Source organism: Thalassophryne amazonica, chromosome 14 (genome assembly GCF_902500255.1).
Source record: "Thalassophryne amazonica chromosome 14, fThaAma1.1, whole genome shotgun sequence".
Taxonomy (NCBI): Eukaryota; Metazoa; Chordata; class Actinopteri; order Batrachoidiformes; family Batrachoididae; genus Thalassophryne; species Thalassophryne amazonica.
This window is the reverse complement of record NC_047116.1, coordinates 6407251-6423317: the sequence shown is the minus strand read 5'-3', so window position 1 is coordinate 6423317 and position 16067 is coordinate 6407251. Positions and strand designations below refer to the sequence as shown.

Genomic DNA, 16067 nt, shown 5'->3' with positions numbered 1-16067 from the left:
TCAATTGTCTTGTAGTATATAATCAATAAAGTGTTACAGTGGTCCCTCGTTTATCGTGGGAGTTACGTTCTAAAAATAGCCCGTAATACGCGAAACCACGATGTAGTCAGCGTTATATTTTACAATTATTATAGACGTTTTAAAGCTGTAAAACCCCTGTAAAACCACTTTATACACTTTCTCAATCAGGCATGAACATTTTCTCACTTTTCTCTCGTGTGTAAACACTCTCAAAGTTCAAACCTTAGTAGAAAAATAAGACCAAACTGTTTTCAGGCCAAAACATTTGTTTGAGAAATAAAAATAGAACGTTTTCCTATAAATAATTATGATGGCTTTTAGAACTAACGAATTTAATTTTAACGATCAACCTACGAGGTTGGACACATAAGAAATTATTAATAGTGACTGACCAGTATTTCACAGATCGGGCCTCTGCGTCCTGACGTCGCGCCTTTTTCCACTCACACCTCACTGCAGGTGTCTGTTTCCGTGTGGCAAACACAGTTATGAGTAGTTGTTGGCGCTCTTTTTTCTTCTGGGCAACAAGATTCTTATAAACAGATACGCAGAACACAGAACACTGTAAAAAAAAAAGGCATCCAAAATTGGACTAAATACTCCGCGAGACTCCGAGGCCGGTGAACGGCGTTATAGCGAGGGACCACTGTATTCTCTTTTCACGTCAATAATTCTTGACGTGGATATTTGCTCGCTCAATTAATAAGACACGCCTAATTTTTCAGATTTCTTTATTCTTAAAATGTATTCATTTATTTATTTTATTGTGACAAACGAATGGAGACGACAAAACCTGGTTGCAGCACAGGCGAAGGGAATGACAACACTACAGTTGTTATTATCAATTTCATTGTCTAAAACGATCACACCACATGAAGTTAAGCTCAGCGCTGCTCTGGCTCCAGGCTCTGGAGAAAAAGGCGAGCAGCGCTGTCTTTGCAGTCAGCGCTGTGACCACGGATCGTGCTCCATAACAATCCCGCAAAGGCGGGATTTGTATTGATTATTATGTAGTATAATCAGGAAAGTGTTATTTATGTAACATATGCATTGATTTGTATAATGGCACTGTTTATCATGTTGATCATCTTCATTTTTATGTGGATTCCAGCGCTGGTTCATTTTGGCGTATAATTTACGCCACCTCTCAACCTGGTGTATATTTTCAGCGCAGCGTACGCCAACGACCACACTGATAAATGCCAAGTGGCGCAGCCGTTTTGGCGTACACCCCATATACGCTCAAATATCGCCGTACGCAACGTTGATACATGAGGCCCACTGTGAGGATGGATTATGAAGAACCTCCTCTCAGCTGAGCGAAGGAAACAGTCCAGAGGAAGTCAGAATAAATGTTGCAGTGACCTACTGAAGCACGACCTTCTTCCAGAAGGGCTTCTTCTGAGGCCATTGAAGTTTGTCGCTTGGTTAGACTTTACCCTTGTGAAGGACCTTGGGGTGACATATTGTGATTTGGGGCTGTAAAAATAAATTGAACTGAAAGTAAATGTAAGGATCAATGCCTTATTTACTTTTTTAATTAGACTGAAATTACTTCATGTGCTTGTAGAGTGCCATGTGCAAATGCATGATCTCGAAAAACCAGATCAGTCGTCCGTATCAGCAGATAATGTGAAATACCTCGAATCAGGATGAGGGCAAAAAACCTGATCAGGACATCCCAAAATATTATTATTGTTGTTGCTGTTATTTTTAAGACAGAGAAAAGGTGAGAGTTCAGAGTGCAGAACGATGATGATGATGATGCCAGTGATGCAAGAATAATGAAAGAAGAGGACCTCAGTGTCCAGAGAGATGGAGGAGTGTCAGAAAGAGATAAATCAGCTGTGTGGCTGAGTTTTGGTTAGAAAGCTGGTGGAGCTCAGCAGCTTCTCCTCTCTGATGATGGAGACCCAGGACGGAGCAGAGCTCTGCTTTCCAGAACTCCTCAACACCTCCTGCAGGAAGCCGGCACCTCCTGGTTCTGACGCTGTGCTTGGACCCATCCTGCTGTCCTCCATTTCTGTGCTCACTGTGACTCTCAACCTGCTGGTCATCATCTCAGTCTCACACTTCAGGTAAAGACTCACTTCAAAACATCAACTACATGATTTTATGTTTTAAACTTCAGCTACAATTTATCCATTTGTAAATGAGCTTATATGAGGTAATTGTTTGCACAAATTGAAACAGCTGAATAGTTAATTTTGGGGTTGACATGCTGACATGCTGTTTAAACAAACTTAGACATCAGCATGGTAGAATTATATTGTGGTTTCCTGATAATAATGACCAATCATCTGCATGTAACAAATATAAGATATATGAAATAATCTGTTTATGAGTGTTTTTCTTTGTTTCTCTGCAGGCAGCTTCACTTTCCCTCTAACCTCCTCCTCCTCTCTCTGGCTGTCTCTGATTTCTTTGTGGGTCTCGTCGTGTTGCCTGTTGAAATGCTCCGACATTCAGCCTGCTGGTTTCTTGGTGACCTCATGTGTTCTCTGTATAATTATGTGTCCTTCATCATAACGTCTGCCTCAGTAGGAGACATGGTCCTCATATCAGTGGACCGTTATGTGGCTGTTTGTCATCCTCTGCATTACTCCACCAGAGTCACTGTGAGAAGAGTTCAAACCTCTATCTGTCTGTGTTGGTTCTCATCTGCTTTCTACAACAGTTTGATTGTGATGGATGTACTGAATGAACCAGACAAACATCATACCTGCTCTGGACAGTGTGTGATAATTATTAACTACATCGCAGGAGTCGTTGACCTCGGTGTGACCTTTATCGGTCCCATCTCCGTCATCGTGGTTCTGTATGTGAGAGTGTTTGTGGTGGCTGTGTCTCAGGCTCGTGCCATGCGCTCTCATGTTACAGCTCTCACACACAAACCATCAGTGAACGTAAGAACCATGAAGTCTGAGCTGAAAGCAGCCAGAGCTCTGGGTGTCGTCGTCGTCGCGTTTCTGATATGTTTCTGTCCGTATTACTGTTTTGCTGTTTCAGGGAGTGCCTTGCTGAGCTCAGCAGCTGGAGCGTTCATTCACTATTTGTTTTCTTTTAACTCCTGTTTAAACCCTGTGATTTATGCTTTATTCTACCCCTGGTTTAGAAAATCCATTCGTCTTATTGTTTCCCTTCAGATCCTGCAGCCAGGATCTTCAGAGGCCAACATGCTGTAGAGGTTGATGATTTTGCTCTGTTCTGAATAATTTTGTGTACAACCAAAGCACAACTCCACAAATTGATCTGAACACATTTGCCAGCTGTATTTTGGTTAATCAGACTTCTGTAAAAAAAAAAAAGACAAGGAAAAATTGAGGTTGTTTTGCTACAGAAGATAAAAAAAAATAATAATAATGAAGCAGAGTTACACCAAGAAGCATAATTTTGCATTTGAAATTAATATATAAACTATTTGTTAACCTTTACTGAACAAATTTAGGGAGAAGTATATTTGAAACAGTGTAGCTGTGCAGTTGTGGTCAGATGTTTACATACACTCACCATAGGTATGAATGCCTTGGAAATATTTAGCTTAAATTATGTCTTTGAACTGTTCTTTTGCCAGGATGGACTGACTGTACAGCATGACTCCAAAAAAGAATTTGGTGCACAACATATATATATATATATATATATATATATATATATATATATATATATATATATATATATATTAGATAGATAGATACTTGCTCACCATCAACAAGCCTCTGCCAAAATTCTGTTTGGATATTTGACCACTCTTTGTCACACATCAGAGGCCTGTACTATGAAGCGGGGTTACTGGCTTATCAGGGTAACTTCGGGAGTAAGTTGATGACGTGTGGAGTAACTTCCCGGTTAACCCGTACTACGAAAGGTGGATAGGTTTTGATCTTCGAGGTATGCTGCCATGGCAATTTATGCTGTGTGCCAAACCTGCTTCGAGCAGGTTATGTTCTCGGTTAGCTTGAGGTTTTCGCTTAACCACTCCCTTTATAAGTACCATCCATCCACCTTCAATCACTCCGAAGACAATGCCGGTCTACCTGGATGATCCGTTTGATATTGGGGCACAAATTGTGAGGGGCTCTCTTCGCAGGGTGAGGGCTTTTAAAGACCGCCAGAATCCGCTGACATACCCGGACGATATTCTCTATGAAAGATATAGATTCTCAGCCGAGGGAATTCCTTATCTTTGTCAGCTGATCGGGCCAGACGTCTGTAACATCACCCATCGTACACTGTAAAAAAAGACTGATGTTTTTACAGGAAAACACTGGCAGCTATGGTCACCAGGGAATTCCTGTAAAAAATACAGCAGTTAAATGTACAAAAAAGAGAGCTCTTGTTTGTAGATTTAACAGTTCTTTTAATGTGAGTCAGCCGTGGTTCATTCACTGTAAATCCATATACATATTATGTCTGTAATGTTATCTACTGTGCTGCTGTATGTTTTACAGGAATTCCCTGGTAACCACAGCTGCCAGCGTTTTCCTGTAAAAACAAGTCATTTTTTACAGTGTAGCAATGCCCCGACGATCGAGCAGATAATGTGCCTTGTGCCTATTTTGCCAGTGGACAATTTATGTATTCCATCGGTGATGCTGAACATCTGAAATTTGCAAGGTAGCACTTGCTCTGTCTAAACTGTTGGATGCATTTGTCGTTTTCTCTGGCCATTTATCCACTATGCAAATCAAAGAAGGGTTTTATGCAATCGCGGGTAATTACTAATATCAAAATAGTTCTAATGCATGTCCATTAATTAGGCGAAGTGGGGCTTATCAAGCTCTGAATATAAACCTATGGTTCTGAAGGATGTTTTTATATTTCATCTTCACCTGCTGCCAGGTGCGTTTTGCACTGCTATTACATCTGAAATATTGACAGGATTAGGAATAGCAATCATACAGTCAAGGTAGCCTATTTAGGAAACATTAAATTAACCTAACATTTATTAGTAGGCCTATGCCCACTTCTGAATCGTGTTGCATCTGGGCGTAATTAATGAAAGTAGGTCAATTTTTTACACATATTAGACATTACACAGGTTAATCATCTGTAACAGATTTGGGGAACAATTGAATTGTACGTACACATTTACCCGATCAGCAGTACGTTGCCAACAAGCCTGTCTTGCTTTATTGGCAGACGATGTGTTCGATTTCCCCCTTAACATTAATTTAAATTCCTCGTAGCACCGCATAATAATCGTGCATTCTTCTCTGGTAAAGTAAGGTGACTGCGCCATCATTGAAAAATGGTGACGTGTGCTGCAACCCGCCCCTTTTATGTGAATGCGCACAAACTCCACTTAGGTTAACACAGGTTCAACAAATCAACATCTTATTCAGCGTCGTCGTACCGATTAACACCACTTGAGGAAACCAGGTTTTGTCAACCCCGGTTTAAGAGGTTGACCCTGGGTTACATCTGAGTAAATTAACCCCGCTTCGTAGTACAGGCCCAAGGTCGTCTCATTCACCTTGTTTTATTTTGGTGGTCATAGTTTCCTGGTGAACTTTGTTAGCTTTCTTCCTGTGTGTTTGCTCAACTGTCTCCAGCTTCCACTAATTAGTTCCTGGAGTATATATTGACTGTCTCCTCTGCCAGACTGTCTCGTGTTATTATGGCAAGATACTCAGTGTTCAGTATTCTCGTGCCCTTTCATTGCCGACCTTTGCTGCCTGATCCTGACTCTACCTCCAAGCCTGCTGTCTGGGACGTTGGTATAGTTGCCCTTTGTGTTTTGACCTCCTGCCTGCTGTACAAACTCCTGTTTTTGCTTAACTCCTCATGGACTTGGTTGATTCTTAGACTGATGTCTTTGTGTACTCTGACCCGTGTCTGCCAGCTGAGTCGGACTAAAGCACATTTTATCCACTCACCTGTGTTCCACTCTGTGCAGGGGGTCCCAGGTTGTGCTCCAGTCATTACACGCTTCTTGGCAGAATTAGTAGAGTTCATTTAAATTGGTTAGTTTCCTGGCACAGACCAGAGTCACACCCCTCCCCCATCTAGGGAACTCTGACCACAATCTGGTCCACCTACAGCCACAGTTTACCCCTGTGGTACAAAGGCAGCTGGTTACCACTTGCTCTGTCAGAAGGTGGTCCCCTGAAGTGGTAAGTGCCCTGAGAGACTGCTAGAACACCAAGATCTGGGATGAGTTGATCAACCCACATGGTGAGGACATGGAGGGGCTGACACACTGTCTGATGGATTATAGCTTAGCTACAGCTACAGCTATAGGAGAAAGATGGAGTACAACCTGAAACAAAATAACATGAGGGAGGTCTGGGAAGTTGTAAAAACCATCACAGGCCATAAACCAAAGACCAGGGGGGACAACGGAGAGACAAACTTAAAAACTTCTAGGAAGAGTGCCCACCCTTTGGAAGACTTCATGCATCATTCCATTTCCTAAGAATAACTGGTTCAGAAGCTGAATAACTTCCGTCCAGTGGCAGTCACTTCGCACCTGATGAAGACATTGGAGTGGCTCTTTCTCAACTTCCTCAAACCCCAAGGTGCAACACGCCCAGGACTGTCTGCAGTTTGCATATCGAGCAGGTGTTGGTGTGGAGGATGCCATCGCACCTGGATAAGGGAAACGGTGCAGTGAAGATTCTCTTCCTGGACTTCTTGAGTGCCTTCAACACCATCCAACCCCTTGTGCTCCAGGACAAACTGAACAGGATGTAAGTGGACCCCTGCCTGGTCACTTGGATCTCCAGCTACCTCACAGACAGGCCGCAGTATGTCAGGGTGAGGGACACCACGTCTGACACTGTGATCAGCAGCACCGGAGCACCCAAGGGCATGGTGCTGGCCCCTCTTCTCTTCACCCTGTACACCTTTGATGTCTGCTACAACTCTGAGCTGTGTCACATCCAGAAGTTTCCAGATGACACAGCCATTGTTGAATGCAACAGGGATGACAGAGATGAGGAGTACAGGAGCCTATTGAAGGACTTTGCTGCTTGGTGCCACACAAACCATCTACAGCTCAACACCTCAAAGACAAAAGAGCTGGCCATTGACTTTGGGATGTCCAGACCAAGTCCACAACCAGTTCTGATCAAGTGATCTGAGTTGGAGGCTGTGGATTCCTACAAGTACCTCAGGCTGTGGCTAGACAGCAAACTTGACTGGACAACCCACACCAACCACCTGTACAGGAAGGAACAGAGCAGGCTGTACTTTCTGAAGAGGTTGCAGTCATTTAACATCAGCAGGAAACTCCTGTTGATGTTCTACCAGTCCGTAGTAGCCAGCATCCCCTTTAACACTGTGGCATGCTGGGGGGAGCAGCACATCCAAGAAGGACACATCCAAGCTGGATAAATTGATCAGGCGGGGTGGCTCAGTGGATGGCATGAAGCCAGACTCTCTGGTGATGGTGGCAGAGAAGAGAACACTGGACAAACTGCTGGACATTATGGATGATACCAGTCACCCTCTGCACTCTGTCATCAGCAACTAGAGGAGCCTTTTCAGTCACAGACTGCTCCTTCCCAAGTACAGGACCAACAGACTGAAAACTCCTTTGTCCCTCAAGCCATCAGACTGTACAACTCTTCACTCAGGGGGAGGAGGAGTAACAGGAAGACAGAGGACGGGAATGAGAGGAACAGTAGTAGTCAGTAAACCAGTACTGATCAGTATGTCCAGTCTTTATTTTCTGTATCTATATTTATACTTGCAAACTGTTTTTCTTTTTCACTTTCACTTTTGATACTGTGTGCTTTTTCCCTGTGTGCTGCTATACAGTGCTGCTGGAACATCATTTTCCCTGAGGGAGTCTTCCCAAGAGATCAATAAAGTTCTATCTAATCTAATCTAACTTTCAATGCAACTGAGGTCGGGACTTTGGGAAGGCAACTCCAGAAGTTTGATGCTAGCCTGCTTTATCTAACTCACAACCACTTTTGATGTGATTTGTGTTGTTGGACCATCCAATTGTGGTCAATTTTCAACCATCTATTTAACTTGAGAAGATGTTGAAGAATTTGGAGGTAGTCCTCCTTCTTTATTATTTCAAAAGACTTTGTGCAATGCACCGGTAGCACTGGCAGAAAAACAGCACCAGGGAATGATACTGCCACAACCATGCTTGACAATTGGCAGTGTTCTTAGGTTTGAAAGCCTCACCTTTATTCCTTCAGACATACCTCTTGTAATTGTGGCCATTAAGCTCAATCTTTGTCTCGTCTGACCATGAAACCTGTCTCCAGAAGGTATTTGACTTGTCCATGTGGGCAGCTGCAAATTTCAGTCCAGCTTAAAGGTGTTGATTTTGGAGCAGGGGCTTCTTTCTTGCTCGGCACCCTCTCAATCCATGGTGTAAAACTACTCTCTGTGCATAGTGACATTGGTGTTCCAGCAGTGTCCAGTTCATGGTAGACCTCAGCCTTGCTGGCTCCTGAGTTGTTCCAGACAATTCCAACTGATTTCCTCTCATCTGAGGGTGACCGTTTGGATCTTCTTCTAGTCCTTGGCAAAGTGGTGACACATTTAACTAACTTGTACTTAAGCACAATTGTTTGAACTGATGATCTTCGAATCTTCATTGATTAGATCAGGGGTGGCCAAGTTCGGTCCTCGAGAGCCACCTTCCTGACACTCTTAGTTGTCTCCCTACTCCAACACACCTGAATCTAATGAAAGACTCGTTAGCAGACTTTTAATGAGCCTTTCATTGGATTCAGGTGTACTGGAGCAGGGAGACAACTAAGAGTGTCAGGAAGGTGGCTCTCGAGGACCGAACTTGGCCACCCCTGGATTAGATTATAGATTGATTTAATTTGTCTCCAAGAGACCTTCCCAACTTGTGTAGAGCTACAGTTCTCCTTCTTCAAGCTTCAACGAGTACCTTGGAATTTCCCATTGTTCTGAGTATTGGTCAGTCCAGTGAGTGCTGCCAAACACGTCCTTTTTATGCTGGCAAAAAGAAACTACCAGTTGTCATGGTCACGAATGAGGAATTAATAGGCCTTGGCCTTGTCATGTTAAAAGACACTGTAAAACCTTCAGCACCACCTATTAAAAGTGAATGTATGTATATATTTGAGCCTGTATGCATAATTTTGAGTGTGGATGACAGAATATTCAAAATAAATTTAAACTTGCGCACCCAAGTCTTGGTTTTCAGAGTCATTAATGATGTTTGCTGTACAATCATTTCACCCTGACAAAAGAACAGTTCAAAGACATCATTAAAAGCCCAAATTACCATGACATTCATGTCCATGATGAGTGTATGTAAATGTCTGACCATAACTGTACATACATCAAATGGAAAAAAGGAAGTTTTCCCTATTATTTCTGAATATACTGGCAACTTTATTGATCTCTCAGTGGAAAAAAATATATTCACTCAGTACAAGTATAATTTCTACACATTATACCCTTTATCCCTATTACAGGACACACAACATTTGCATTATCCAAGCCAAACCAGGTGCCAAGTGCCCTGCTCTCTCTACACTTTGACTTGAATACGGCAATGTGGCAGGAAAGAAGTCGCCTGGTTCACAAAAATGTATTAATTAAAATCAGGTGTTATAATTTCAGAGGGGATGAACCCAAAAAAGCAGGAGTATAAAGTCAGGACATTACCATGACAGTAGTTGATAATGTGAGTCCAACAATGGAGAACAATCAGAATGTTCAGGAGCAAAGGAGGGGAGTAGGCAACAGCACCAGGACAAAGGGAGATGAGCAAACACAGAACAAACTACTACCACTAGGACCAGACAAACCGGAATGTCACAATAGTGACATTGTGACATGTGAGATGATTGATGAGAACCAGCTGTGAGGAACAGCAGGTGACAGGACCAAGCCTACAAACACACACACATGGACAGACAGAGAGATACATCAAACCACAAAGAAACCCGGGGTGAGTAGTACCTAAAACAAAACCATACGAGGTCTGTGAGAAAACTATCCAACCTTTTTATTTTTTCAAAAACTATATGGATATGAATCATGTGCGCTTGCATCAGACAAGCTTGAACCTTCGTGCACATGCGTGAGTTTTTTCATGCCTGTCAGTTGCATAATTCGCCTGTGGGCAGGCTTTGAGTGAGCACTGGTCCACCCCCCTCGTTGGATTTTTATTGTCAGGGAAATGGCTGAGAGGCTGCTGCTTTGCTCCATGAAATTTTTTTCAGAAACTGTTAGAGACAGCTAGTTGGAAACCATTTGAAAGATTCAGATGGATTTCGGTGGAGATTCTGTCGGCGTCACACGGATTAAGGAGTGTTAAACCCTTTTTAAAGACGGCCCTCCGTGGCGCACCAAGCGGCCATCGACAGGCTGGAACGACCAGATCATTTCTAAACTGAACGCTGTGTTGATCCGGGACATCATGTGACTACCACAGAAATGGCAAGAGAGCTGGACATAGCACTTTTGCGGCACATTCCACTGTTACAGGAGAGTTTGTAATGAAAGACGTGTGGAGGATTTCGTGCGTCGGCATGGAGCCGACGCGCTCAACAAAAAAAATGCTCAACAAAAAAAATGCTCAACAAAAAAACACCTCCGTGTTGGAAACCATTCGTAAGATTCAGACGGCTTTCGGTGGCTTTTCAGTCGAGTGAATATCCCAGAAATTGTTTAACAGTTGGGCATGTTCCAAATTGTCCTGTGAGACTTCCAACACGGAGGTGTTTGTCCTGCACCATGAGCGGCTGCATCTTGACGCGTGAATCTGTCCGCACATCTTTCATTACAAAATCTCCTTTAACAGTGGAATGTGCCGATAAAGTGCTGATCCCGACCTCTTCTGAAACTTCTCTACTAGTCACACGAAGTCCTGCATCAACAGAGCCTTAAATTTGGAAGTGATCTGCTCGTTCCAGCCTGTCGATGGCCGCTCAGGGCGCGATGCACCCTCCGCTCCGCCGCTATGGGCCGTTTTTAATCCAGTTTTAATGGTCCTTAATTCATGTGATACCAATACAATCTTCACCGAAAGCCATCTGAATTTTCCAAATGGTTTCCATCTGGCTGTCTGGCAGAGTTTCTGAAAAAATTTTCATGGAACAAAGCAGCAGTCGCTCCGCCATTCCTAAACAATAAATATCCGACGAGGGGGGTGGACCAGTGCTCACTCAAAGCCTGCCCACAGGCGAATGACGCAACCGACAGGCGTGAAAAAACTCACGCATGTGCACGAAGGTTCAAGCTTGTCTGATGCAAGCGCACATGATTCAAATCCATATAGTTTTTGAAAAAATAAAAAGGTCGGATACTTTTCTCACAGACCTCGTAAATAATGGCCAAACTAAGGGCCCCTTCACACATAACATTAGTGAAGCCGACTAGCACATGAAGGAGGAATAGAATGTCAGTCGTGAAAAATCAGAGCCATCTCCAATGCCTCGTACACATGTAGCTACAACTATTCATGCACACCAGTGGCCAAAAGACAGAGAGTGCCCTGTGAGAGCCCATTTGATCCCTCTCGCGGCAGGTGTCGGCCAAATTGCAGGTGACACACATGAACATCCAACACTGCTCGCTGGACATGTAAAAAATGTGTGGCCATTTGCCAGAGTAAATTTTGCTCAGCAAAATTTCCTGTGCAGGGAGCCCCTTGTGAGCACAGGCACCATAGCGAGGTCAGCTGGGCAAGTCCTCGGGACCTGCAACTGCATTAAGTGAGGTGCACCCATGCTCAGCCACCTTGGAACCAGGTACTGAAAACACAGTCACAGTGTCCTCTGGAGTGGGCTCTGGTCTCATGAGGGCTTCAGCTTCTTCTGGTGCTGGCACGAGTGTAGGAGCTTCATCCAGTGCTGGCACAAGGGCTCCAGCTTCCTTTGATAAGAGGTAAGCAGATTTAGGGCAGGTGCTTGAGTGGTTGTTTAGCATTTCCTTCTGGACCTGTAGAGTGGTGCATGAATGGGAGGGGTTTGGTCCAGAAGCTGGAGGAATGTCTGTGAATGATGAGCCTGGGAATGTTACTGTGGGTGACCCTGGGACTGACAGATGAGACAGGGATACAGAGGGTGGGAGTATAGGGGGAATAAGCGAAGTGCACATCTCGGGCCGCGCGGTGCATTATGGGTACGCTAAATTTTTCAGCTACCAATTCACATGCTATGATGGTGGAAAGCAGCGAGGAGTGCTATGATTTGGATCATTTCAACCGCTGGAAAGTTGACGACTTAAACCGTTTTTGTAAGCGGATTGCCTGTTACAACCAGGACTACGTACGGCAGTGGACAGAAACGAAAAGAAGAGCTGGCTGCGCTTGCATATGCTGCATCGTTACAGAAACTACCGCTGGTGCCGACGAAGGAGGAAAAGAGCTGCTGTTGAAAATGACCAGTCCTTGTTGATAGTTGGAGACAAACAAATTTCTGACCCCTTGAAGGCAACTGACGGATGGTTAGACAAAGTCCAGAGACTGAAACTGTGGATATTGCAGAATATTTGCTAAGCAGGGATGAGAAATCGCTACTCCGCCGGCTTTGTAATGACAATAAGGAAGGTGGGTCTCACATATAACTTCTTTGGTGTCACGTTTGTTTTGATAAGTTGACAGACATACAATGATATGTGCATGCATGCAGTTTGTTTATAGAACATGTCAATTTTACCATATTATGTCCCACGTCATTCATGGTGCGACATTACAGTCATAAGCCGATGCACAAAAACAGTGTCATCAGCCCCCCCACCCCCTTGTGTGACCTGCATGTTTACCTGGATACGGAATGAAATCCTCAGTTTGCAAGAACTACATGATATAAAGAAATGTTCATCAGTTCATGGATTTTCAAGTGCATTTTTTACTTTGCTGTAAACAAAAGTAATATCACAAAATTATTGTGGCATGCATGGACAGTGTTGCAGGAACAAGCAGTAAGCTTCAATAGCCCCAGATAACACCCACCTGGAAGAAGAAATTTTGCAATACCTTGACCTTGAAAGTGAGCAGATTCCCATTCAAGCACATGTTAAAATGTCCAACTTTAGAAGAAAAATAAACATGTTTACATCCTGGTACAATAAACAGTTTTGGTCTGTGTAGTTTCCCTCTTCATGACAAATGTAATTTTTCAAAATTTTAGTTTAAGACAATGGCTCCCAAAATTTTTAGGTCACACACGCCTCACCACCCTTGTGAAGCACCTTGGGATGATTTATGTTATGTTTAGGTGCTGTGTAAATAATTTAATTAGTTTGAAAGTGGCCAGTGGCCGGCGATCACCTTAGTATTTCCTGTTTTTCTTGTTGTTTAATGCTGACAAATTATACTGTATTCCTTGTCTGATGTCTGATTCTGTTTTTTCTCTCTGTTTAAGGTGCAACTCCTTCCAGAGATGGGTGTGGTATTTGTGCTGGAGACCCTCCTGTCCTGTGCACCAACATCATTTCCTGCATATTCGTTTTGTGAATTGTTCTGTAATTTATGTCTGTATCATGGCCCAAGCAGAGGGCCACCCCCTTGATTCTGGTCTGCTTGAGGTTTCTTCCTCAGAGGGAGCTTTTCCTTACCACTGCTGCTCTGGGGGTTGGTAAGGTTAGACCTTACTTGTGTGAAGCACCTTGAGGCAACTCTGTTGTGATTTGGTGCTATATAAATGAAAATAAATTGAAAAAAATTGAAATTGAAAAATTGAAAGTATTATTGCATTATTGATTTTTTTGATGTACACTGCAGTGACGTTAATGTTCCCTGTGCATTTGTATTATCGAGCAGATAAATAATATGTATATATGTACATGAATGAGTGAAGGTCTTCACCATCTCACCATGTCACCATTTCATTTAGGTCCTTCAGACTTTTTTAGTAAATGTTTCAGGGGAGCATTAACATGGCTAAAAACTTTCAGCTTCTGGGTGGGGCTCCACCCCCTCCCCCCCTAGACCCCCCGCCTTTTTAAGCATTTTTCTTTATTTGTGTCTCACATGTCTGGAAAGTCCTCAACATCTCATTTAGGTACTTCAAACTTTATTTGCAGTAAATGCTTCTGACGAGCATGAGCATGGCTAAAAACCTTCAGCTTCTGGGGGCTTTGCCCCCAGAGGCCCCTAATGACAGCCCTCTTAACCCACTGTCACTTTAAGCATTTAAAAAAAAAATGAATATGAAAGCAACCAGAGCTCTGGGTGTCGTTGTTGTGTTTCTGATTTGTTTCTGTCTGTATTATTCTGTTTCTCTTTCAGGGAGCAACTCGCTGAACTCTGCAACTGGAGCATTTATTAACTATTTATTCTATTTCAACTCCTGTTTTAAACCCTGTGATTTATGCATTATTCTACCCCTGGTTTAGAAAATCCATTCATCTTATTGTTGGCCTTAAAATCCTCCAACCAGGATCCTCTGAGGTCAACATGTGTACCGGGAATCCCTCCCCATAATTTCGATATATCAGCATTGTATGTGGCGAGTGGTTAGTCTACTGTTTGTGCAGCAGCTCCGAGTTGAAAAAAAACCCACTTTGCTGCATCACCACCGCTTTGTGACACAGAGAGAGATGAAACAAACAAGAGCAGCACATCTGCGGTGAGTTATACAAACGTGTTTCTGCTTTGTTTACTTTCAAAGTCTGTGTCATCTGGTTGTGTTCGAGTGGAGGCGACAGCAACTAAAAACAGCAGATGAGTTTAAAAAAATACTAAGGCTTTATTCTACATACGTACAACGTCTGTTTCTGAGGATAGCATGAGATAAAAGTGTGAATAAAACCTTCTAACACTGTTCACAACAGGAGTGCAACCAGAGGGATAGAGGGCAGAATCCCCCACACCCAACAGCCTGACACATAAGGTCCACTTTTGAAGACATATATTACATATATTACTACAACTACAGCTAGTATTACTACTACTACTACTACTACTAATAATAATAATAATAATAAAAGTCAATCAATTCAATTCAATGATGCCTTTATTGTCATTGTATACTGGATACAGTTAAACTGCTCCTTGGTGCCACAAAACAAATGTAAAGGAATGTAAAAGTATTATATAAAAATATTTAAGTAGCAAGTAGTAAGTATAGTAAGTATAGAATACAAGCTCTGAATTGTTTGTGCATTTGATTTTACATTCAGCTGGTCCTCATGATCATAATAGATACACAGCAGGGTAAAGTTTACGCAGCATTCAGTGCTATTATTGTTTTGGGATTAAAACGTTTTAAATCTATTTGTCCCCATCTTTATTGTCCTGAACCATTTGGCTGAGGGCAGCAGTTCAAACAGTGAGTGCTCACAGTGAGCTGGAGCTTGTAAAATGTTGGACTATTCTGCTGGTATACTGAGTAACCAATATTTTTTTTTTATAAAGATAAAAAAAAAAAAAAAAAAAAAAAACATATGCTCTTTTTCAAGCAACATGTACAACACATCTATGAACTACTGGGTGTTGTGAAAGTGTAGGAACACGGACCCACAACAGGGGGCGCAAATGAACGGACAATGGAGGAGTCAAATAACACTGTTTTTACTGTTGTGAAAACAGGCACAACAACACAGTCGATTACAATATTGAGACTGAGTCCAATTACAACGGTGTCGTGTGGGCAGGCTCGACGATAGGAGACGTCTGTCCAAGTCGAACCGGAACCAACCCGATTTCCTCTGCCACCGAACCCCGGGAATACTGGAGCCGCCAAGTCCCGAATTCCCAGGTGGCCACTGCCTCCGCTCGTCGGATCCGGTACTGCTGGCAAGGAACAAAAACAGTCAGGTGTGGATGCGGCTGCACCCAGTAACACGGAGGGTGGAGAGTCCACCTCCACCTCTCGTTAGCAACAATACAGGAGTGTAGGAAGGTGAGTACTTATCCAACTGTTGTCCAGTAGTCAGCTGTCCTACAAATACTCAACAAGAAATACAACAATGGTTATTTATATGTTTGGGCAGAGATTGTTACCTCTTTGATAAGGCGATATCTCGGCAAATGAGGTGGAGATGCCGTCCTGCTGATATACCTCCCTGTTGATTGGAATCAGCTGTCTCCAGTGATGGGTGACAGCTGTCATCCTGGCTGCTCCTGTAAGGCGGCAGCGCCCTCCGGT

At 43.1% G+C, this 16067-nt stretch overlaps 1 protein-coding gene across 1 annotated transcript; it reads left to right on the top strand.

The window, feature by feature from the left end:
* The first annotated feature begins 1905 nt into the window (after positions 1 to 1905).
* On the top strand, positions 1906 to 3215 carry LOC117524910 (trace amine-associated receptor 13c-like). Its single transcript, XM_034186727.1, has 2 exons — positions 1906 to 2099; positions 2390 to 3215. The coding sequence occupies exons 1-2, from the start codon at positions 1924 to 1926 to the stop codon at positions 3204 to 3206; spliced, it is 993 nt and encodes a 330-aa protein (XP_034042618.1). The 5' UTR covers positions 1906 to 1923; the 3' UTR covers positions 3207 to 3215.
* The last annotated feature ends 12852 nt before the right edge of the window (positions 3216 to 16067 follow it).